We start from the raw sequence: 26,208 nt of genomic DNA, 5'->3' as shown, positions 1-26,208 counted from the left end.
CATTCCTTCCCCGCCCCCTCCTGCCATATACACAAGCACCCCTCCCCTTCCCCTGTACCTCTTTAATGTTCCTGGCACGAGCAGCAACCCCAACCTGCAGCATCGGCTCTTCCTCTGACGTCACTTCCTAAGTGCAGGTCCAAAAGTGACGTCAGAGAAAGAGCCGACGTTGGTGTGAGTTTGGGGTTGCTGCTCAAGCCCGGAACATTAAAGAGGTATAGGGAAAGGGAAGGGGTGCGGAAAGAGCAGAGTGGGGGGGGGGGGTGAGGAGGATGGGTGCCGGTGCAGCACCCAGGGTGTTCCCCCTCTCCCCCCCCTTACTACACCACTGTTTGTATCCTACCTATCACAAGTTGAAGCAGTATGTGCCGTTAAATAAATATGAAATAGAGATTATAATAAGGAAGTTTATGAACATTTTCTTCCAAGTCGGAATGGAGGATTAGCCCAATAGTAAGAGCAGTAGGCTGGGAACCAGAGGGCCTAGATTCAGATTCCTAAGCAGCTCCTTGTGGCTTGGGTAAGTCATGGCCCTCCATTGTTTTGGGTGTAAAACTGGGCAGGTTCTGGCAGCAGTGCCAGTCCAGGTCATGCCCCCACCCCCCCCCCCCCCATTTTGGACAGCAGTGGAATAGTTAAGGTTACCACATTTTCTTCAGCAAAACCCTGGACATATGACCCGTTCAGCCTCCAGCCCTGCACATTTCTACTCCTGCCCCACCCAATTCTGTCTCCCAGTCCCACCCCATTCAGCCTCCAACCCAGCCCTGTTCTGCCCCCCAGCCCCACCCCCACACAGCCTTCTCTCTTCCCCAAAAAGTTCCAGCCACGTCTGGAGAGCCTGGATCATGAGCGGATGAGTGTGACATCATCCGTACATGCTCAGAGGCCCTCCAGATGTGGCTGGAGCTCTTCGGGGCTTTCCAAAACCCAGACAAATCCCGGTAAACACTGAGGGGGGCCGATTTTCATCCCTTGGCCAGTGGCTGGCATTGAATCTCTGGCCTATTTTTAGCCACGTTTGATATAGAAGGCCAAGCTGATATTCAGCTGACCGGCTGAATCATAACGGCTAAAGATAGTTATGCTATTTAGGCAGGTCTTTCTGGCCGCTACACTTAGCCGGTCAGCCAATGAATGTTGGCACAGACTGGCTATATCATGCAGAACAAGAAAAAACTCCAAAAAAGAAAACTGCCAGAGGAACTGGCAAAAAAGAGACAAACTGAAAGGCAGTGTAGTCACCGAGTTCTAATAGTGACATTCTGACTTTAAAGTGCGAAACAGGGTGACAAACTCTCAATGAATAATCATATAAATGAATAAAATATTATAATTATGAAACGGGATATCCTCGGTGTGAAGGATTAGCGAGGGGAGGAGAACCTCCAGCGCTTAACACACCAAGGCAAGAGACAACAAGCCCCTATCTGCACCCCATCATTGAATATCTCACGTGTGCCCAACCAAAACTGGTGAAAAATAGTGAAGTGAGTAATTACTAAATCACACAAGTACATAGAATTAAAGCAAAAAATACCTCGCTAGTCCTTCACACTGAGGATATCCTGTTTCATAATTATAATATTTTATTTAATTATATGATTATTCATTGAGAGTTTGTTACCCTGTTTCACACTTTAAAGTCAGAATACCACTCTTAGAACTCGTTTGTCTCTTTTGGCTATATCATGTGACATAGCCGCTGAGCAGGATATTCAGCGGGAGATAGCCAGCTATCTCCCATTGAATATTAGCGATTAGTCAGCTTAGCACTATTTAGCCATCCAGGAACCATTCTCAGACGGCTAAATAGCACTGAATATCGGGCAGTGAGTGTTTTGTACCCTCAGAGTACTCCTACCTCCTGATATTGACGGTGGGAGATGGCCGTGGATCTCCCACGGTCCGTGATGAAACTGAAAATTAAAATCCAGTACCATATCTGGCAACCGACATTGAATTTCCGGTCTAGTTTTGGCCGGTCGAGACAAAGCCAGCTAGACTAATTTTCAGTGGCTAGTTGGTTGAGACACAAAGGACAAGGATAGACCACCTTTTTGGGTGGCTCTATCTGGCCGGCGAAGTTATCTGGCAAGCCACTGAATATTGGTGGTGACTGGCTATGTCATGAGACGTAGCCAGTCACTATCCAATCCACTAAGCAAGATTTCAGCAGAAGATAGACATCTATCTCACACTGAATATCGTGGGACAGCTGGCTATGTGCTATTTAGCCAGCCAGGAACCATTTTCAGCCATCTAAATGGTGCTGAATATCAGGCCCCTAGTTCTTTGGAAACAGTTTACACTTTCTAAATATCTATGAACAGAAGCCCTGGTTGAAATGTAAGTTATGACCCTCATGGCTTTAACATAGGGTTACCACTACCAGATGTCTGGGAAAATCCAGACATGTCCTCTTTTTAGAGGACTGTCCAGGTGTCCAGGGGAATTTCCAAAACGCAGCAGTTTGTCCTGCCCTGGAAGGCCCCGAGCTCGGGGCTGCATCTGGGGGTTCCTCTGAACATGCACGGATGTGACGTGATGTCATCATATTGTATCCGCGCATTTGGGGTCCCTCCAGACGCGGCCTCATGCTCAGGGAAGAAGAGATGAAGTTTGAGTAGGGGGAAGAGTTGTGGATGGAATGAGGCGTGGCTGGGGGGGGGGGTGGAGTGGGGCAGGGCTGGTGTGGAACAGGGTGGGGCCACATGTCCTCTTTTTTTTACCAAATGAAATCTTGTAACCTTACTTTAAGGTAGATTTATTACCAGCTGTGGGCTAAATGCAGATTTTTCTAAGCTGTACATATCAGGGTTACACATGTAACTTATAGTATTCTACATGCTATATGCACACATTTGCCCTGCCCAATCTCTACCTATTGTATGCCCACCCATAGACTGCATGTTGTCAAGGATATCTGTGTTACACCTGTATTCTGGTCATTTATGCAAACATTATGGGCCGGATTCTGTAAAGTGCAATCAAACTCGCTTGTACAAATTGATGCACACTGCCAATTTGCATGCACAATTTAATCAGCGCCGATAGGTGGCAATTAACGAGTAATAATTTGCATGAATTGGAAGTTAAGCGCACAAACTTTCTAATCGTATTCTATAAAGCGGTGCATGTAGATTCTATTGCACAAATCTCAAAAGGGAGGCCAAGGGAGGAACATGGGAGGATCACGGGCATTAAGGACATAAGAATTGCCGCTGCTGGGTCAGACCAGTGGTCCATCGTGCACTGTTGTAGAATACGCCTGATCTGTGCACAACTTAGGCACAGATATTTAGGCCTGGTTTTCATTGGCCTAATGGGTGCATCTAAATATTAGGCATGCCTACGGATGCTAAGCATGATTTTATATATATAGTGAGGGCCTTTTATAGAATCGTGTTAAGCGCTGTTCTGATCGGTGCCAATTTTTTAGACGCCAGTCGGAAAATCCGGACCCCCTAGACCCAGCCCCGCCCAGTTCCCACCCATGCCCGCCCTTTAACGCTCCAACCCTGCACCCAACCCAACCCTACCCCTACCCGAGCCCCACCCCCCGCTGCCTGCTCTTTTCAGGCAGGAGGATATCCGTGCATGTGCCTGACATTGATTTCTTTAAAGCTTTTCAAAACCCGGACAAAGTGCTGGGTTTTAGAAAGCCGTCCGGACCCCTGGACCTGTCCTCGAAAGGATTTGTGGGTTTCTCTGTACAATGGTTAGAGGTGCTGCCTCAGCACCCCGAGGTTGTACGTTCAATTGCAGCCTGCTCCTTGTGACTCTGGGGAAGTCACTTAACCACAGTTAGATTCAGATCCTGCCAGGACAGATGGGGAAAATATTTAGGACTACCCGATTACTATTCAGTGTATTGTAAACCGCTTTGGGTGAATCTCTTCATGACAAAGGCAGTTAATAAAATCCCAAAAAATAAAATGATATATATATATATATATATATATATTTTTTACATCAAATTACCCCTTAACTGCTTAATGCACTTTAGTAAAATGGCCTTTTATCATGTACTTGAAGCAATGTAAGTGACTTTCCCAAGAGCACAAAGAGCCACAGTGGGATTTGAACCCAGCTTTCTTAGAGCTTAACCATTAGGTTATTCCTCTGCACAAGTTATAATGAGCGTACGCTGTAACAATTCCAGTTATGAGCACGAGGAAATAGCCAACATAGACAGAAATGGATTATACAGTTCATGTAGAGGCACATGGGAAGCAAGGGCTAGGGGTCACACATCTGGTAGCTATTAGAGCTCAGATTTCAGCCTAGAGTCCACAGCTTTGTTTAAGGAAAGGGTAGGGAGGGCGGGAAAGAGAGAGAGGAAGATGGTGTTATATTAACAAGCAAAACCAAATATATATATCTATAAAAAATAAAAAACCCAAAATGTTGAAACTTTTACAATCATAGCATGATGACAAACATTAAAATTTTTTAAAAAAATTTAATTGTTTAGTGCAATATGATAACTGAAATGATACAGAACCAGATGTGTGTCACTGTTGGTTAGGCTTAAAGGTACAACCCCCCTCCATGTGGTTTTCTTGGCAGGAAACAGAAATGGTTTGCCATTGAGTGAGACCAGCGGTGCAGTAAGAGGGGGGTGGGGTGGGTCCTCCCCAGGCGCCGTCATGGTGTGGACACCGGCACCCCTCCTTCTCTCCGCCCCGCCTCTTCCCATTCTTTCTCTTGCCATACACGCCCCCCCCTTTCCCTCTCCCCATACCTTTAGTTGTTCACTGCCGTGAACAACAACTTCAACGTGCTCCTTGCGACTGTGTCGGCTCCTGATGTCACATCTGGGTGCTGTGCACAGGAAGTGACAGTAGAGGAAGAGCTGATACGGTTGCAAAGAGCACGATGAAGTCGTTACTTGCACAGTGAACTAGAGGTGCGGGGAAGGGAAGGGGGCGTGCATGGTGTGGGGGGCAGGGAAGGTGCGAGGGGGTGGAGACGAGGGTGGGGAGGGACGCCACAGCCCCTGGCACCTCTCACCCTCGCTACACCACTGAGAAACCACTTTGCCTAGGGTTACCAGATGTCCAGGAAAACCCGGACATTTCCTCTTTTTAGAGGACTATTTGGGCTCCTGGACGGACTTTACAAAACCCGGCATTTGTCTGGGTTTTAGAAAGCCCCCTAGAAGCTCCAGCCATATCTGGAGGGCCGCTGAGCATGCGCGGATAATGTCACACGCATCCACCACGCCTTCCAGATGCAGCTGGAGCTCATAGCAAAGACAGGCGGCTTTTTGGGGGCAGGGCTGGAGGGCGGAACTGGGCAGGGCTGGGGCAGAACGGGGCAAGGCTGGAGGCGGAACAGAGCAGTGTTATGTGTCCGGGGTTTTCTTTCTTTTTTTAATATGCTAACCCTAACCAAGTGGAGGATTCAATACAAGCCTGGAGAAGGGATCAGACAGTACCAGAGGTAGTGGTGTTCATCCACTAGTTGTCTGTTTTAATGACTTTGCATGGGGGAGGGGGTTAGTGGGACTTATCAGTTATAAGGTAAAATCAGACGTGTTACTGCCATTGTCATGTTAGGGGTAACTTAAAAAAAAAAAAAAACAAGAAGTTACTTGGGAAAGTACCTATTTACCTAGCCCTACTGGCTGACTGGAAACTGCCCAACCTCATCTCCCTAAATGAATGCACAGGAAGTCAGCAACACACTTGCTATCAGACTGGTATGATGTAGGAAATGACATTTTCATATCACTGCACATTTCCTAGGCAGGCAGGGCTGGTTCTTCCACTAAGTAGACTAAGGAATCGACCAGAGTCCAGGGGGTTTACCGTGCATGAGTATACTTGGGTTTTCCCTGACAACTCTATTTGCCAGTGGTCCAAACACAGGCAGTAAAGAAACAGCTCTTTCTTTAGCGCACATTTCCTCCCAGACAGCCTGCAGGGCAGCTTCATAGCAGGGGCTGTGCGAGCAGTGCATTTGCGAGGGCATAAAAACTGCTTCCAGTCCACTGACTCCTCTCATTGGCAATGGCCACGCAGGCAGGGCAGGAGACATCAGTGGACGAATCACACAGAGCACAGCTATACTTCTGTCTGGTCTGAGGAGAGGGGTGAGGCTAGGACAGAGCAGAAGGAACAGTCATTCTACTCCTTAACCCGGTCACTCTTCTCCTGTGAACCCTCCCCCTTCTTATTCAGTGGGGAAGAGAAGGGGAGAGAAAAAGGAAGCAGCAGAACAGATTCAGGTCAGGGGTGTCAAAGTCCCTCCTCGAGGGCCACAATCCAGTCAGGTTTTCAGGATTTCCCCAATTAATATGCATGAGATCTATTCGCATGCACTGCTTTCAGGGTGTGGGCGGGGGGGGGGGTTAAAAGGGAGAGAAGAGCTGAAAGGAAATATTTGCACCCCCCTACAGTCCACCTCTGGGCCTCCCAATTTCTGTTTATGCCCCCTTGTGGCAAGATACAACATATATGCATGCTATAGCTTCTTTTTCTTGTTTCTCTTAGGATTATAGAGAAAAATTATTTTCAACAGTCAGTGGGCCGCGTAACATTAAGGGCTTAATTCTATAAGGCTCCACCTATATTTAAATGGAAAATATGCACACAAATGTCATTATTCATTTATGCGCATTTGTGAGAAGTTTCCGGCAATGTGCTTTTGTGGAAGAATGCACCAATATTCAAAGGCATGCGCTTTGTAGGTAGGTGTTCAAATGGATGGTTTGGGCAGAGTGCACATTTGCATGCATAAATTATAACATACTATAGAGCTGTACAAAATAAATAGCATATTTTACTATTTGACTGAATACTATCATAGTGACATCCTCCAAATCAGTGAGATGGTGTCCTCTGGATGGGTACAATGATTTCACACTCTGATCCTTTGTATTTCTGGGATGCCAGCTTTCCTCCTATGTGTATACTTTTACAACCTAGATGCGAGTGTGTGCATCAGCTCCATGGCTGGTATCAGAGATCACGCCCAAGGTACAAATGCACATTTGACCCATTATACTGTATCCTACTTTCCTTTAGGCTCTAGACAGAACAGGATTAATTCTTTGGTGGGCCCTAGACACTCTACACTGGGCCCCATGACGCTGCCCCCTATGTCCCCCCTCCTGTAAGAGTGTATCTCTGGGCCTGGCTCCAGACATCCAAGTAGCACCTCCTCAGAGGAAAAGCTTCTGGGTCAGCCACAGGCAGCGTGTAGGAACCACTGCTTGCAGCCTTTGAAGACTTCGCGTTCAGCTGCACTGAATAATGAAGGTAGGAGGAGGCAGTACTTGAACGTCGGGAATCAGGCCCGGAGGCAAATACACTGAGGTCATCGAAGCAGGCATCGCACTGGGCCCCCCTGAATTCTTTGAGCCTGAAACACAGGCCTACCCTTTAATCTGGCCCTGTAAACAGATGTCTTCTTAGTAACTAACAACAGGTCATGGCAACCCCAGTTCATTCGGCCTTTAACTTTCTACAACCCTTAGAAGTTGGGAACATTTTCTTTTTTTCACATTGAATAGTATTAGTTTGAAGTTTATTGAGAAAACCAGACACTGATGTTATTCTGACTTTTATTTCCCGGCTTCTTAGTTCACACAGTTGGAATAAAAGCAAAAAAAAAAAAGGCCTTAAGTCTTAGCATCAGAAAGGCACTGAGTTTAAGACGGTCTGGTGCCAATACACTTCATTACCAGACCCACCTTTCAAGCACAGATAGAAGGGGAGGAGGTAGAACTCCAGCTGCCTTCATATTTTGTTTTTTTCCAGAATGGGTGGGTCCATGCCTGCTTTCACCCCATTGTATGCAGGGACTTGTAGTTCCATTTCTATAATGAAAGCAGAACCAGAAGTCTTTGCAGGCAATGAAATCCAACCAGGCCTAGACCATTTCTGGAAACAGCTGGTCATTCTACAAAGAGCCATGGAGGATTCAAAGTTCAATCTACTTCCAGTGGCCCTGGAGATTTTGTTCTGCTAATCACAAATAAACTCAAATATGCTTTAAAAAAAAAGAATATATTTGGCAAGTCACTAATTCCTTGTTAGGTATAAATTCAGTTAGAATATTGCATATTAGAGGATTACTTGAGTTTTGTTTCATTCTAACTTTGATGTGAAATTACTAAGTTTGGTTTATCATTTCCATTAAGAAGGTTAAATAGCTATCAGTATAAGGAATGGTAAAATACATAGCACCATGTCACATAGTGTGGTTTTCTTTTTTTTCTTATCTACATGTAAAGGGGATACACATTGCAAACTTTTCAGCCATAATTCCTTTCTTCTTCTCTCTCTCTTTTTTTTTTTTACAGCAACTTTATTTATACACAAGCAGAATAACGCAGTTTGCTTGCTCGGGTTGTACACATGCAGTTTGAATAGCATAATGAAGGTACTCGGTTCTTTTTTGGTACAGGTCGATTTTTGGCTACTGGTCTTTTAGGCTAAGAGCAAATATACACGTTCCCTCTAATTCTATAATCTTAGCGTCTAAATGTAAGTGAATTTGCATCCTCAGATTACAGAATATTAGCACTTAAACACGTGAATGTAGCATTCATATGTGCCAATGCCGTCTGGGCGCTAAGCGGTACTCTATCTATAAGGGTAGCGCAAAACCCACACTAGCACATAATTCCAAGAGATGTATACATGGGGGCAGATCCCGCACTTAAGCGCATAACTTAAAGAATGCTATAAACTATAGGCTCCTTATACAGTAGTGGCTTCAGCACGCGTGACTTTTCAGCACGCGCTAACCCCCGCGCTAGCCTAAAAGCTACCGCCTGCTCAAGAGGCGGTAACAGCTAGCGCGGTTTAGCGCGCGTTAAACCACTACCGCGCCTTCGTCAAAGGAGCTCTATGTGCTAACAGCTAGGCTTGCCTTTTATCTGGTATGATAATACGCAAATGCTGGTGCCCAGATGCCACTACAGAATTTGCGCTTAGTGCCCTGCATTTTAGTGCCCAAATTTGAGTGACCTTCATCGAATTGCCCCCTTGGTGAAAAACTATAAAGCTATAGTATAGAGAGTTACTTAGGCACTTATTAAACTTTTCTGAAGCTTGAAATCAAGGCTCAAGGTCAAACATAAAAGCACACAATACTATGTACATATATGTAAAAAGTGTTATAAATAGGTTTTTAAACCATAGATACTATATACATCTTCAATTAATACAGTAACCCCCCTTTGTCGTCTGGTTTGGGGCCTCTTTTATCAAGCCAAATAGTGTGGGCCAGCACGGTAAATGTGCCGAAGCCCATAGGGATTGAATGGTCGCTGTTGCGTTTGCCGCACGGCCCTTGCTACCATGGCTTGATAAAAGAGGCCTTTGGTTTGGTTTCTCTCCGTCGTCTTGGCCTCCCTTGCTGGGCAGTAAGATGGCATTCCTTGGTCTTTTTTCACCCTGGCCCCCTGCTCATTCGCGCTTCCTTAAGATGACATAAATTATCCCGCTGACGAGGGCGAGCGGAAACGCCACCCAGGCTAGAATGTAGGCAAAGCCATAGGAGTAGGGTAGGAGGGGCTGCTGCTGCCATTCTGTGTGTCTCGCAGTGAAAATCGCCGCCCCGGTCATCACACACAAGCCTAGAGAAGAGGAAGAGAGAGGAAAAGGGTTAAACTTATGGTATGCATATTATTACATTAGTGATTTCTATTCCACCATTACCTTGCGGTTCAAGGTGGATTACATTCAAACTAAAAACAAGAATTACATTCAAAATTTGAAAGAATAGAATAAGCGATGACATAAAATTTTTAAGGTAATTAAAAAAAACAAAAAAAAACGTTGGGTAAAGAGTTACCAACTGGAAGTAGAAGTCTTTAGGAGATAAGAATAGGGTGAATTATGTGGTTTTAGATAACATTAGGTAAATAGAAGAATATTAGAGAGTACTAAGGGTATAGAGAGTGTTGGATGTTGGGTTGGGATTGGAACCACAATTTGCAGATTTCAGGGAAATTTTAATGGGAAAATCTATGGACAAGATCTTTTATCCAATTATCTCCCAACAAGGGCAGGAGACAGTTGCCAGGAAGCAGCAAAAGAGCATGAAAGCATTTTAGACATATTCACTAAGGGACCCTTTTCACTAAAGTGTGTGCTTACTAACGTGTGCTAACCACAGATTAAAATCTACGTACCACAGGGCACATGCAGGAGCCCTGCAATATATTTTGCAAGTGCGTGCGCTCTCCGTGTGCTAAAAATAAAAATTTAGTTTTTAGCTCTGGGGGCGTGTTTGGGAGCGGAAAGAAGGCGCAGCTACGCCCATCGGTGAGAGCCTAGACATTTTAGTACACTAAAGGCTCCTTTTACAAAGGTGCGTTAGGGCCTCAACGCACGGAATAGCGCGCACTAAAATGCCACGCGCCCTAGCCGCTACCGCCTCCTCTTGAGCAGGCGGTAGTTTTTCGGCTAGCGTGCACTAATCCGGTGCGTGCGCTAAAAGCGCTAGCGCACCTTTGTAAAAGGAGCCCTAACTGATTATAATAATAATAATAACTTTATTTTTCTATACCGCCATAGTCAGGCGACTTCTAGGCGGTTAACATTGTAGAAAGGCTGGACATTCAGCGAATAATAAGAGGTCTTAATGCAATACAATAATTCTGCATACAATACAATACAATGAGTCTGCATACAGTACAATACAATACAATACAATGAGTCTAAATACTTTACAATAATCTAAATGGGAAACTTACGTTCTAATTGGCGTTCTATGGGTAATGAATACCTGAATACTTTAGTACTAACATATTAATTGGAGTTCTATGGGTAGAGAATACCTAATACGTGAAAGGAGCTTCTTGAGAGAAAGAAAAGGTGATTACAGGGGGGAAGTTCTAGTGAGGGAGGGGACTGTTTTAGTCAATGAATTTGGCGAAAAGGGCGGTTTTGATCGATTTTCGGAATGCGCTGTAAGTCAGATTGGGTTCGTTTATGTGGTTTTTCAGCCAAATTTGCTGTCTGTTCGCTTGGAACTTAAAGGTTCTATCCAGGAATGATTTGTATCTGCAGCCTGTAATCTTTGGGTATGTAAAGATGTTTTTGTTTCTGGTTGCTCGCGTGGGGTTATGTAGGATGAAGTGAGTTTGCAGGTAAGAAGGTGCTAGTCCCCAGACTTGCCTGAAACAGGATTAGTGTGTAAGCCCTCACCACCTACAAACTAGGTATTAGTAACTATTCATGTGTTAATGGGAAAATTTGCACATAGCCATTATTGCAGAAAAAGGAAAATTAACCATTTACTGACAGCACTAAAAGTGGGCTTAGCACACAAGTAAGACTTGTGCCATGGATGGGGTAGGCCACTTTTTAGCGCTACTTAGTAAAAGGTTCCCTAATATGCATTATAAACTCTGGGGATATATATTCATTAGAGCATATACAGCTCATTTAGGCATCTTAAAAATTTTGTACATGCATTTCTATGAATTACATGAATTTAGTGCATGTATTTCTATGAATTAACATGTGTACAATTGATCTGCATGCACTAAAAGGTTTTAATTCACAGACAAAAACAAACGTTAGTCAAATGAAACAAACTAAAAACATACCCCACAACCAGGAAATGTTTTGGAAAAAGCTGAAAACAAACTGAAAACCTTTTGGGCATACACAACCTTTTGGTGTACTTGGCCAAGTTACACAACCTTTTGGTGTACTTAACTTTAGGGGTAAGTTAAGAGCTTCTTCTTACATACATCTTTTTGAATGCACACAACTATCTGTCACACAGCTAGAAATCAATGTACTGTATATCAGACCAATGATGAATACACCACCCCAGTAATGAGCATGAAAGAAATTCGAATAATGTCCAGGGTGTATGAGATCTGAGTAATTGGAATATATTGTATCAGTTTGCTCTCTTTGGGTCTAGATATTTATGAGATTTTTTTGAGTAAACTTAAAAATTTTCAATTATGAATCAATCACATACAATCCAAAATTTGAGGAGTGGAGGAAATAAATCAATCTACAAAAATCCAACTCTCCACTGAACTACCGAGCAAATCACTCTGGATTAAAGAAAAAAGGTCTCAGGTTATTGGTGAGCATATGCAAGCTCAATCTCCACCACCCACATCATCGGCATAAAAAAACTTTCATCCAAGTGATTATTGCCAAATACTGGTCACAAAAAAAAAATCTTCTGAACAATTGAGGATAACTGAAAAACCTGAAAACGGTACTAAAAAAAAGTCACATTTCACTCCTATTGGTACATTAGTCCATACAATCCAAGCCAACATTTCACGGCACAAAAGCTGCTTCCTCAGGGCATAGAAACATACGGCAGATAAGGGCCACGGCCCATCCAGTCTGCCCACCCCAATGACCCTCCCCTACCTTTCTCTGTGAATAGATCCCACGTGTCTATCCCATTTGGCCTTAAAATCAGGCACGCTGCTGGCATGCAGGACTTCTACTTACCACCCAACACGAGTATGGCGTGCTAGTTCATTTCTTTCATTCTTTCATCCAGAGTGATTTGCTCGATAGTTCAGTGGAGAGTTGGATCATTATGAATCAACTCATAATTTGAGAAGCAAAATGAAAGAAAGGCAAAGCCGATGTCACAATACAACACAAGGGATTCCCCACTAGGATCCTGGTTTCGGCAGAACACTGCCTTCCTCAGGGGACATACCAAACTGATAACAGGATATTTCAGTGGTATCTCTATTTCAGGTAGTCTTGAAAAAGACCTTTAGGAATGTACTGAAAGAAGTACCGACAGCCAAACTCTAAAGACACTTGTCAAGGAACTCTCAGTGAGAACTGAAAGTGTTTAGTAAAACTCATAATTCTGCATTTTTCTTTTTATCTCCATTTTTATGGAATAATCTTCCACAAGTTATTCATAGTGAATTTTCATTTCCTAAATTTAAGGGGTCTTTTTACTAAGGTGCATTAGTGCATCTTAGCGCACGCTAAATGCTAACGCATGCTAACGTATCCATTATATCCTATGGACGCGTTAGCACGCATTAGCATTTAGCGCACCTTGGTAAAAAGACCCCTTACCCCCTCTTTTACTAAGGTGCGCTAATCTAATTAGCACGTGCTAAACGCTAACGCATCCATAGACTAACATGCACGTGTTAGCATTTAGCGCATGCTAAATCGATTAGCGCACGCTAATCGGCTAGCGCACCTTAGTAAAAGAGGGGGGGTTAGTCTCTTTTCAAAACTACTACTCGAAAGGGTCCAGAGAAGAGCGACAAAAATGGTCAAGGGACTAGGGGAGTTGCCGTACAACGAGAGGCTAGAGAAACTGGGCCTCTTCTCCCTTGAGAGGGGATATGATCGAAACATTCAAGATATTGAAGGGAATTGGCTTAGTAGAGAAAGAGAGACTGTTCACCCTCTCCAAGGTGAAGAAAACCAGAGGGCACTCGCTAAAGTTAGAAGAGAAAAGATTCCGTACAAACATAAGGAAGTTCTTCTTCACCCAGAGAGTGGTAGAAATCTGGAACGCTCTTCCGGAAGCTGTTATAGAGGAAGGCACCCTTCAGGGATTCAAGACAAGGTTGGATAAGGCTAGACTCAAATAGGGCACTGGTCTTTGACCTAAGGGCCTCCGCGCGAGCGGACTGCTGGGCACGATGGACCACTGGTCTGACCCAGCAGCGGCAATTCTTATGTTCTCACTTTTTCAGTTTGGCATTTAATTTGACTTAATTTTCAGTTTGTTGATGGAGACCATATAAAAAAAGGTGGGTTTTTTTTTCTATTTATATTAAGGTTAGGCCTTTCCTATTGATTATGGCATTCTTTTCCTGGTTTTATTTGAATGATTTTGTAAGCTGCATTGATCTATTGTAAATTGCGAGATACCAAACTTTAATACACATAATGGCCAAAGACAGGCCTGCTTTTCGGGTGGGTCTATCTGGCCGCATGCCTTAGCCAGCCAGCCGTTGAATATTGGCAGATAGCCAGCTAAGCTGTAATAAGCCAGCTAGGAGCCATTTCCAGTTGGCTAAGGACCACTGAATATTGGCTGGATAATCATTGAAACAAACACATCAGTAAGCAAACACTAAAAAACATTAACGGCCCCAAATTCAGCCTCTTTTGGCACAATGACAAATTCCCTCCCAACTGGGCTGGGCTGGGATTCAGACTTAGGTCCTACATGTTGCAGCATGTACCACAGAGTCCAGCCCTACAACGCTATGTAACTGGCCAGGATCCCATGCCTAGCTGGTTAAACGATTTTGAATATCGTCCTTCTCTCTCTCTGTCTCATCCACCCAGCCCTTCTTGTTTCTCATCCCTCCCTCTTCCTGTGCCACTGCCATTGGAACGCTTTCATGTTTCCCTTATATGTATTGACATTTGTCAATATTTGCTTATTTCTGATCTGAAGAAGGGTTACCTCCGAACGTTAATCAAAAAATGCATTTAGTCCAACAAAAAAAGGGATCATCTTATTTCCTTTATGTTTTCTTCTATTGCTGAATGTCGGCCAGAAAGAGTTCACACCAAAGGGAGAATTCAGAACATAACAGCCTTACTGGGTCGGACCAATGGTCCATCAAGCCCAGTAGCCCGTTTTCACGATGGCCAATCCAAGTCCCTAGTAACTGGCCAAAACCCAAAGAACAGCAACATTCCACGCTACCAATCCAGGGCAAGCAGTTCATTCACCAACCTGCGCAAAAAAGTATACCTTTCAAGTCGATAGGATGAAAAATGAATATTGGAACTTTAGTTCAAAAGTAAAAGGAATGATAAGCACATGACTACACGAGCGAAGGAAGGCTCGGATATACGTTGGGGGGGGGGGATAACCATCCGCAATTCTTGTTGCACACTTGTTCTTCCCTCATTGCCTTACCAGCGGCACATCACATGCATTTTTCCTATCTCCTCACCATGGTCTAGGTCAGTGCTTCTCATCCCGGCCAGTCAGATTTTCAGGATATCCACAGTTGAATATGCATGAGACAGATTTGCATGCCCAGGAGGCAGTACATGCAGATCTCTCTCATGCATATGTATTGTGAAAACTTGATTGGTTGGGTGTGCCCTGAGGACTAGATACAGAACCAATGGTCTCGGAAATTCTGGTCTTCACATTTTTGGCCAAGAACCCACACTTGCACCTTTGTTTTTATTCAGAAACTCAGATCCAACTGCAGTTTTCAAGGACTAGAGTTGCCGACCGATGTCCTAGCCACAACCTTCTCCCACTGCTCTAGTTTCAACGATCTCTTGTGTCATCCACATCGCTGCCGCAAAATGGCAACACTGGCACTCAGGTCCTTGCACAAAACCGGCATTGTTCATGAGTGCAAACAATAGCTCTGCTCTTATCTGCTGCACTATACGCTTCTATATGTCACTGCGGCTTTGTGCCGCTCTGAAATCTGTCTGAGCAGCCAAGGGCCACCTACATACAAGCCAGTATCATTTGCCGAATTATGTCCCTTTCACAGCAAACCCTTTGTTCAAAAGAAATTCAGGAGTGGGAAAGTAATATAAATATGCAGTTCATCTAGCATTCAGAGACAAAAACCTCCTACTTGCATAGCACATGTGGCAGAAGTGAGGAGGATTGTCTTGGGCTAGACTGAACGGTACAAGGCCATACCACAGGCACCAACAGGAACACCCTCCCTTTGGCCTTGAGACAGGAAACTAACTCCAACAACTTCAAATCTAGCCTCAAAACCTCTCTCTTTAAAGATGCCTACGAGATCTATACCTAGGATTAATAGCTCATGAGACTCAGACAAAGGCCACATTATCAGACATTCCCTTTCTCTTTATGCAATGCATCCCACCCATTTCCCTTTTGTAGTATGTGCAGTCTTGTCTTTTTATTACCCTATTTTTACTTATATTTTAAATTTTGTACAATGTAAACCGCTTTGGTAATTAAAGCGGTATATCAAGGCTAAAAAAAAAACTTGAAAGTTGAAAATGCTTGGCATGGAGAGAAACGATGGACATTAAACAAGATGCCTTACGCTTAGGCAGCAAATGCAGAATCAGTGTTTTCTCACTCTAAAACAACAAATGCTGCCCGCTTGGAAGAGAGATGAAACCCAAGACTTCAACGCAGCAATCTGGTTCTCTAGACCAGTGTTTCTCAACTCGGTCCTGTAGTACCCCTTTGCCAGTCAGGTTTTCAGGATATCCACAATGAATACGCATAAACTTGATTTGCACACACTGCCTCCATTATATGCAAATTTCTTTCATGCATATTCATTATGAATATCCTGAAAACCCGACTGGCAAGGGGGTTCTCCAGGACCGAGTTGAGAAACACTGGATAACTGTATTATACCAGTTATTTGTCCCAGTATATTGGGAGTCCCTCCTTCCCTGAAATCGTCTGTATATAAAGTCTAGTTTTGGATTCCTCGCTGGCCTTCAAAACCTCAAGTTCATTCCATTGTTCAACCTTCATTTTGCACATTATTTATTTATTCAATTTTTTTTTAAACCATCCTCCCTTAAGAGCCCAGAATGGGTTACAAATTTGCACGCATAATATAGGTCAGGACAATAAGATTGAACAACGAGTACAAATTTCTTATAGCGATAGGGCAGTTTACGTACCTAGCAGGACATAGAAGAATCCATACACCGAAAGCTCTTTTGTTGAGGGAAAACCTTGACTTTTTTACCGATACTCACCGAAACAACCTCTTGTAACGGCCTTCCAGAAATTCTGCTTCTTTAACTTTAGCTGGTGCAGAACACTGCAGTCAAGTTTCTTATGGACGCCCATAAATTTTGCCATGTTACTCCCCTATTAACAGCCCAACAACAGCTGCTTGTAGTTGACTGAATTAAGCTTAAGATTACTATTAGCTCTCATCTCCAAAGTAGAGAGAGCGAGAGGGCACTCTCTAAAGTTAAAAGGGGATAGATTCTGTACGAAAGTAAGGAAGTTCTTCTTCACCCAGAGAGTGCTAGAAAACTGGAACGCTCTTCCGGAGGCTGTTATAGGGGAAACACCCTCCAGGGATTCAAGATAAAGTTAGACAAGTTCTTGCTGAACCAGAATGTATGCAGGCAAGGCTAGACTCAAATAGGGCACTGGTCTTTGACCTAAGGGCCGCCGCGTGAGCGGACTGCTGGGCATGATGGACCACTGGTCTGACCCAGCAGCGGTAATTCTTATGTTCTTATCTCACCTTGCACTCTGATCAGCCCACTTATCTTGCAGATTGCCTTATGCCTTATCTCCCTAACAGGAATCTGAAGAGGTCCCAAGCCTCACAGCTTGTTGTCCCTTTGTTGTCACTTAGGGCCCAATGCTCAAAGTCCCCGTTAAAATCCTGTGAGCCGTTGTAGTATCTGTAAATTTTCTAATTTCTAAACGACGAGCAATGCTCAAAAACTTTGCATGCAAATGAGGTCCATGGGAATTCCATCCGATCAGTCGTTGGAGAAAGCGACCGACACATGCACAGAATAGTTCACGAAAAGAGGCATAAATGTGCCATAGGCGTACCTTATTGTAGCGCATCATAGGTATAAGTCATAAGTGCCATTGGGGGAGTGGCGAACTACCAGCAATCCATGCAAATGTTTTTAACTTCCACCTCATGCAATCGGCAGCCCCAGACCTGCCGGTATATGGTTTTAACGAATGCACCCGAGATGCGCTTTTAACACGTGCCTGCAAATTGCTTTTAACATACATGTATAGCAAGATATATATGCTTTTATGGTGCACCCCAACCCTATAAAAGTATGATTATAGCCCTAGGCAAATAGTATGCACTGAAAGTGAGGAGTTAAGGGGTGCATGTATTTCCCAGAACTGCAAGCGTAGAGTTTTTAAATTACCGGAGCGGTGTACTGGTGTATGAAAACCAGCCCTAGCCTTTGGAACTGCACAGTTTGGCAGCTGAAGTAGACTAATAGGGCATAATTGGTAACAACTACAGAAGTGGTTCCCAAACCTGTCCTGGGGGACCCCCCCAGCCAGTCAGGTTTTCCAGATATCCCTAATGAATATGCATGAGAGAGATTTGCATACCTGTCACTCCCATTATATGCAAATCTCTCTCATGCATATTCATTAGGGATATCTGGAAAACCTGACAGGCTGGGGGTCCCCCAGGACAGGTTTGGGAACCACTGAACTAGAGGATGTGAACTTGTGGCCTAGGGAGCTTGAAAAACAAACAAACAAAAAAAACTAATTCACCTGGGTCTCCATACGTGTAGATGGGAAGGTACCTCTGGAAATGGCTAGGAACTCAGGACAAGGATTTCAGAAGTTCCCAGCAGCCTAAGAAAACCATTGAGAAGCCAAGCCAGTGCTTAGACTTCCTGGAAGATGGTCTCAGTTTTGTGACCTCACTCCAGAGGCGATTTAAGGGCTGGATTTGGGCAGGAGATTTGTCTTTTGGTAAGAACCCACCAACTGACCCGTGTAAAATCTGATTAAGAGGTTTGGCTTTTGTTAGTCAGAGCCCACCATCTGATCACTGTAATTGGCGTGTGGAAATCAGCAATAACATCTTAAGGAGAATCCATCCATAGTTGGACAGTGTTCTTAAAGCAACTGTTCAAGAGTGCACCTCTTCCTGTGGTGTGGTCTGCTTTATTTTGAAGTGAATGAAGTGGTCTGGTGCAAGCTTGCTTTGGAGCCCAACCGTAGAAGTTGTCTCCTGCTCTGGTCCTCAACAAATAAAAATAACTTTGTGCTTCCCTTCCCAGCTACCACCGGGTAAGCAAGGGGTTACATGATAAATGTATTTTTTTTAAACTTTCACCTCTCATGAAGTCGAGAACCCCAGACCTGCCGGTGTATGCTTTTAACAAATGCGATTCGATATTACTGGAACCTCCAGAATTGCCAGTAATTTGGGAGCATTAAAGGTCGGCGCTTCATTTTGAGCTCCTACTTCATTTCTGTACTATTCTCGGAGGCTGCTACAAGGCACAGAAAAGACCGCACAGAGCCATTTTCTGCATCGGAAGCTAAAATGTTTGTACGCTATTCTGGTTTGATCCGGTTTAGCGATGAACGTTACAGGCACGGTAAATTTTGAGCATTGGGGATTTAGATCTTACGGATGACATTCCCTTCTCTAAGGAATGGTATTTCTACCTAAACTTAGAAAAGACTTACCCCCTCTTCTACGAAACTGCACTAGCAGTTTCTAGTGCAGGGAGCTGTGCCGCTCCCAACGCTCATAAGAACTCAATGAGCATCAGGGCCATTCAGCGCGGCTCTCTTTGCTCTCTCTGCGCTAAAAAACGCTAGAGCGGTTTCGTAGAAGAGGGGGTTAAGATCTGGGTTTTCAAGCAGGTTTTTTTTTTTTTTTTTAATTGCCTTGACTTACTTAGTCCGGCTTGGATCCCTGAAGATGCAGCCTGGGAGTTTTTCTGCTCTTTGGGCATGGACTGTTTTAATGCCTCTCACAAGCATGTAAATATAGCAATTTTTAAAATCTTTCACAATGTTTATGATTTGGATTTTTGTGGGGGTCTAAATGTTTTTATGTTAATATTGGTTTTGTGCGTTTGCTGCCATGATAGTGTTTATTTTCCTGGACCCGAATGATGGTTTAGTCAATTCTGATGATTGAATAAATAAATATTTCACATGCATTTGGTTGCCAAATGTTCTGTGACCATCTCCACCGATGCTATGGATGGAAGCATGACACTCATACTCTTGTCAAAATTGTATTTATACATTTAATAGAATATTTTTAAGGTTGGGTGATTTTTTTCCTCTTTTATCAACATAAAATTAATTATTATTGATATTTTTTTTTCTCTGTGGTGCTCAGGGAGTGATGAGAAAGAGACCCCAAAAAGGCTTTGATCAGTAGAATTTGAGCAACAGCAGGAGCACACTCAAAATACTGACAGCAATTGCAGGGTGAAATGGAAAGGGAGGATAGAACTTTTGTGGCTTTGACATTTAAAGCAATGACTTGCCCAGGGTCAGCAGCACCGGGATTTGCCCCCTGTTTTACGAAGCCGCACTCCCCGAAGCCCTTTAAATCTCTATGGGCTCCGAGGCCATTACCGCAGCGCAGCCGCTAGAGTGGCTTCTTAAAACAGGCTCTGGACGCAAAGGCAGCAGCTGTACCAGTGAGCCACACATCTTAAGGTAAGGGAGTCTCACCATTGCCTATCCTGCATCCATCTTGTTCAGCCTCTACCTCTGCAATGGCAGTGACTCGGCATTTACAAGTCATCTTATTTTTTTTTTTTTTTTTTTTAATCTCCATGCCAAGCTGAGAATGAGTCACTCCACAGACATGAAAATGTTGCCCTCTGGCCAAAGTGTAATACAAAGCTTCCTTTGCAGAGGCCCTTCAACAGTTCTTAATGCCTCAAATACTGCTCCACCCATCTAACTTGAATAATGTTCAGTTTCACTGGTGTAATCACTCTCTGTAAAAGTGAAGAGGTGCCCCTGGGCAGGTAGTGGCATTGAGCTAACAGCACTCTGCAAAAGAACGCGGCGGCAGAGCTGCTGGAACAGCGATTCCCACACCCACAGTCACAAACATCTCAAGTGCTAAGTCTAGGTGGTAATAGCAGGAAGAGCGCTTTGTCAAACAGGGCAAATGTTGGCCACGCCCCCCTACATTTACCGCACGAGCTTGGCACACATTGCATTAGTAAAAGGGTCCCATAGTGCAATGTAATGTGATGCTGGACCAAAGCACAAAGAACTGCCAGAATAGCGTAACCTTCTATGACCTATCTAAAATAGCAATGTGCTTTCCTAAATGTAGGCGAACTTTCTGCCAGAATTAGAAGCCAAATGTTTGCGGCTTAGGTTTTCTTAAAACCGGTCACCCAGATTAGACCTAACTTTGAAAAAAGGCATGTTTAGGTACCTAATGCTGAAAATGAGCAGCCTAAATGCATGTTTCCTGTGAATTTAGACTCTTAAATTTAAGTGTAACATCCAGCTCATTTCCAGAAGTCCACATTAGACATCTCCAAAGCTGGGCAGCTAAACTCTTCGACAACTGACCCACTTATGACTTATCCATCAGATTTCCTCCAATATGATTGACCATGGCGGAAGCTACAGCATCTGAGCCATAAAACTAGAACATGAAAGATAATGGTCATCGTGTCTTATATGCACGTTTTACTATATCATAACCGAGAACAATTTTAACATAAAAAAACTACTGGAAACCAGGATTCTTCTAAGGGCCAGACTAGCCCGAGAATGATGGAGAAGGTTTCAGCACGCACGCACCTTTTTCACGTCAAAACCAATGACTGGTTTTTCTTCACTTACCGGCAAGAATCTGGAAAAACCCAGTGATGTAAAATCTTCCCCCCTTGGTGAGGGTAAACAGTTGGCAGAAGAAGAAGAAGAGAGAGATGACGCTGTAGAGGATGGACAAAATCATCATCGCCTGGACAGACTGCAACCACCCTGTAAAGGAAGGGAGAAAAAATAATAATCATTCATTCGTTGCTTGAGAAAAAAAAAAAAAGTGTTGTGATTTGAGCTGACTGCAGAGCAAATTCTGTGCTTAGTTTATTAGCTGGAGAATCTGATACCAGGAGAGGAACAGGATACGGCTAAATGCTTATGGGCTGAAATCCAAAAACCTAGGCTAGCATTAATGGAACGTGATCACTGGGCCACCACCAAGTTTTGGAAGCGTCTGCCCACTCACCAGCCACCAACAGTTCATGCATCAAATTTAACTTGACTGTTTCTTTGCACTGCTACTGTACGTAGAAATGTTGCCCTTGGATTTATGGGCCTGTTTCAGAAATGCTGGATGTATGACTTGGTTGCAGATCTCCTCGTGCTCACAGGTTTATTTCCGGTAGTAGATATTTTCACATGGCATTAGCGCTGCATGTACTTAAGTGAATACCATCACCTAATGACATCAGCCATCTTTGACCCTTTCTCACTCTTCCATCCTTACCTTCCCCCCTTGCCTTGATATAGGGTCGCCAGATTTTTCTCCTTTCCCGACGTGATTTTCAAAACCCGGACAAAGTGTCGGGTTTTGAAAAGCCATCCGGACCCCAGGACATGTCCGGGGAAATCCGGACATGTGGTAACCCTACCTTGGTAATCTTTCTTCCTTACCCTCCATTCCTCTCCCTCCCAGACTCCCTCTCCTCTGCCCCTCTTCACACTCTATCCTCTCCCCTTCTCAATCCTCATTTCCCTTTCCATTCTCCCTTCCTCTCACCCACACTGCTTCAAACTGGGTTGTTTTTTTGTTTTTTTTTTGGGGGGGGGGGTTTGCAGTTAGAGGTTCATTGCCTACTGACATGGATATCAACTCTCACCAGCAAATCAAGGAGGAAGGACTGAAGCTGACAAGCTTCAATACTATTAAAGGCAGGCCTACGGATGGACTGATAGACAAGTGAGATTAACCCCCAGCAGGTGCTATTGCTTTGAGTGAAATGTGCCTAAAATTGAATGGAAGAAGGGATTTTAAGATGATCTGCTGGAATTTTGGGTGCTCTAAAGCAGTGGTTTTCAACCAGCCAGTCAAGCTTTCAGGATAGCTCTAATGAATATGCATGGAGCAGATTTGCACGCCTGTCACCTCCATTATATGCAAATCTCTCTCATGCATATTTATTAGGGTTATCCCAAAAACCTGACTGGCTGGTGATCCTCCAGGATAGGGTTGGGAACCACTGCTCTGAAGGATGCTGTGTGTCTGGAAAAATGTAACACGTTAACTGGTGGTCGCGCGTGTGTGGGCCGAAGCTTCTCCACTGACGCAACTTCTGGTTCCGTCAGAGGAGAAGCTTCCGCCCACACACGCGTGTGACTGCACGAAAACTCCGGCGGCTTTTAACAAGTCTGAAACCTTAAAATGCGCCGCGACGGTAAGGGGGAGGGAGGGAGATGCACGGACTGCACGAGGGGTGCCGAAGGGCAGTGAGGTGCTGAGAGGGAAGGGTGGATGCTGTGGGGATGGGGCGGTGAAGGGGACGGTGGGGACGGGGCGGTGAAGGTGGTACAGTGACGGGGACAGGTTTTTTTTCCCCATGTCATTCTCTAATATGTATGTTGCACTAGATCCTCTCTGAGCTCATTGGAGAGAAAGGGATAGAAAATGAATTAGATAAATAAATATGGTGGAGAGCAGGAATCCCGCTGTAAGTATCACAACAATTGCCAGGCTAGAAAAAAGCTCTAGGTTGGACAAGTTTGACCTATCTGGTCTGTCTATCCATGCCATAAAGTGATAGGCTCCCATGGTGGGATTTGAACCCACCACACCTAAATGATAAGTCAACTTTTCTAACCATTAGGCTACATCATGTGTTTCATCATTAGCTCCTGTCTCCTTTCCCTATTTTTCCAAGCCCTGGTGCTTCAGCATGAATGGAGAAGAATAGAGAAAAAGGGAGAAGACATAAGAAGGGGGGCAGGAGGATGGGAAAGAGTATAGTGGGAGGGGTAGGTGGCTATATGCAATGGGTGGGACCAAAGCAAATATACTTGGAGCTAGTAAATGAGCCACCATTTTTTTGTCACAGTACTTCCATCCCCACCCCCACCCCCACAATTTATGTTCTTTTTTTTGTGGTATGATCTTGAACTTTTTACAGGACCTGGGGGCTATGGCTTTTAATGTCCTTCATAATAGGACATGTTGCTGAATTTCATGTAATCTGGTCTCCCTTGCCAGCAATGGTATATTGATCCCCCGTCATTCAGGTTTGTATTTTCAATGTAGGTTAAATCTCCATAGTCCACAAAGTCGGATATCTCCAAAGCTTCCCTAACTCACACGTATCCTGAAAATAAAGCATCACGAGTTGAATCTAAATAAGCTCCTGGCCATGGAACTCAAACCCTGGGGTTTAGGAGTGAGGTTCATTATTGTCATTTGAAGCACAAAATTAGAACACTAAAACCTACCCATATAAAATATTAAGAGACAAAAAGTCATAAGAATAGTCATAATGGGTTACGCTGATGATTCATCTAGCCCAGTGGTCTCAAAACTCAAACCCACATTTTGGATTTGTAGATACTTGGAGGGCCTTAGCAAAAAAATAGTTAATGTCTTATTAAAGAAATGACAATTTTGTATGAGGTAAAACTGTGGAGGGGCATAATCGAAAGGAATGTCTAAGTCCGTTTTCGTCTAAGTCGCAAGTCGTCCAAAGTAAAAAACACCCTAGGACACATTTTCAAAAAATACGTCCAAAATTTTTTTTGTTTAGAAAATCGTCTAACTATATGTCCTGCTGATCTGATCGTCCAAGCCGCTAAATCATCTATCTTTATACCACGTTTTCGTCCAAGTCAAAAACGTTTAGAACAAGCCCTGTTGGATGTGGGAGGGGTCTGCAAAGTGAAGGACTGAATACCCAGACATGGCACCTAAATAGTGGGGTACCTTACAGGGCACTGCTGTGAACATCTGCTGTGCCATGTCTTCTCCTCACTACAGCTCCCTTATAGGTCATGGTGAGCCCCCAAACCACCTCCAGAATCCCCTAGACCCACTTATCTACCACCCTAATAGCCCTTATGGCTGCAGGAGCCACTTATATGCCAGTAAAAAAGGGTTTTGAGGGTGTATAGAGGAGTGCACTTGTTTAAGTATCAATGCAGTGATTACAGGGGCTTATGGGCATGGGTCCTCCTCTCTCTGGGTCCCTAACCCACCCCCAAGATGGCTTAAGTCACCTCTGTGCTGGACGAGACTACGATGGGAGCTCAAGGCAGCCATTTCATGTGAGCAATCTGCATAGGGCAAGAGCGTGGGAAGATCACTACTGCCCCGAAAACCCGCTAGACCACCAGATAAGGCTTAAGGGGGGGGGGCTTACAGGGCTTAAAATAGCCCAAAAAAAGAAAAAGGAATTTTTGGTTTAAAATTGCGAATAAATGAATCCGTAGATACGGAAACCGTGAATACGGAGGGGGGAGAGTACAGTATATTTTTTTCCTAGATAAGGTGGCCAGAACTGTGCAGAATACTCCAGGTGAGGTCACACCATGGAATAATATAGAGACATTATAATATTCTTTGACTTATTTTCCATCTCTTTCCTAATAATTCCTAACATCCTATTTGCTTTTTTGACCACTACTGTACGCTGGGTTGAAAATTTCAGTGAATTGTCCATGACAACACCTGGATCTTTTTCTTGGGTGCTGACTAGAGAATGACACAGTGAGAAAATTCATCACCGTTCCCGTCCCCGCAGAAAACCACAGGGAACCATCTCCATGTCATTCTTTAAGGAGAGAGGGAAGAATCAGAGTATGAATGGGCCCAGCCACTGGCCCTCAAGCCTTGCATTGAAGAACGCTGGTGTAGAAGGACTGAGTTTGAGATGGATACTAAAGAACGGCATGGAATGCTTTCCCACGGTTATCCGCGGGGACGGGATGGGTGATGAATTTTCTCACCGTGTCATTCTCTAGTACTGCTGACCCCTAAGGTGGACACCAGTTTCAAGTAACTATGATTCGAATTATTCTTCCCAATGTGTGTCACTTTGCATTTGCACCACAGAGGAGTCGTGAGGATAAGATGTCAATAATTCAGCCAGGAGTGTAAAATTGAAAAGGTACACTTTATTGATTGTAGCACTGCGAATATTCGACACTGACTCGTGACCCTCAGCTTTGCTTTGCACACCAGTTACTGCTCTGTTCGCTCCTTGCAACTCTTGACAAAGTCATAGACACCGAAACACTGTCAGTGTCGAGTCTTCGCAGTGGTGCAATCAATAAAGTGTATCTTGAATTTTACACCTGTGGCTGAATTATTGACATCTTATCCTCACGATTCCTCGTCGGTGAGGCCGCCTTGGGCTTTCTTCTTCAGTCAGTCACTTTGAATTTGTCCATATTAAGGGCTCCTTTTATCAAGGTGCGGTAGGGGGGGGTTTAACGCGCGGAATGCCGTGCGTTAAACCGCCTGCCGCGCTAGTCGCTAACGCCTCCATTTTTTATTTTTATTATTTATTTATCAAGTTTTCACATTTTACAAATCAAGTATCCACTTGTACAGAAAGTTGAAGAAAAGCAGGAAAATAACACTCAAAATTTAAAATACATAATAATCAAATAAAATAAATGTTTAGCTTAAATTCAGCTAACGCCTCCATTGACAAGGCGTTAGTATTTTGGCTTGCCGCGGGGGTAAGCGCGTGATGAAATGTCCAATGCGCTAACCCCCGTAGCGTACCTTGATAAAAGGAGCCC

The 26,208-nt window shown here is 44.1% G+C and overlaps 1 protein-coding gene across 2 annotated transcripts in view; it reads right to left on the bottom strand.

Annotated features, from left to right (window-relative positions):
• Positions 1-8,001: 8,001 nt before the first annotated feature.
• The window catches only part of PMP22 (peripheral myelin protein 22), a 52,866-nt gene continuing 34,659 nt past the window's right edge, over positions 8,002-26,208 (bottom strand). For both annotated transcript variants that reach the window (XM_033961454.1, XM_033961453.1), the window contains exons 4-5: positions 21,283-21,423; positions 8,002-9,595 (exon numbers count right to left, since the gene is read on the bottom strand). In XM_033961454.1, coding sequence (XP_033817345.1) covers positions 9,426-9,595; positions 21,283-21,423 — 311 coding nt within the window. In that variant the 3' untranslated portion in view covers positions 8,002-9,425. The remainder of the gene's footprint in view (positions 9,596-21,282; positions 21,424-26,208) is intronic.

The sequence above is a fragment of the Geotrypetes seraphini genome, chromosome 10 (assembly GCF_902459505.1).
Source record: "Geotrypetes seraphini chromosome 10, aGeoSer1.1, whole genome shotgun sequence".
Lineage (NCBI taxonomy): Eukaryota > Metazoa > Chordata > Amphibia > Gymnophiona > Dermophiidae > Geotrypetes > Geotrypetes seraphini.
The sequence above is the reverse complement of the archived record's forward strand: the minus strand, read 5'-3'. Positions and strand labels throughout refer to the sequence as shown.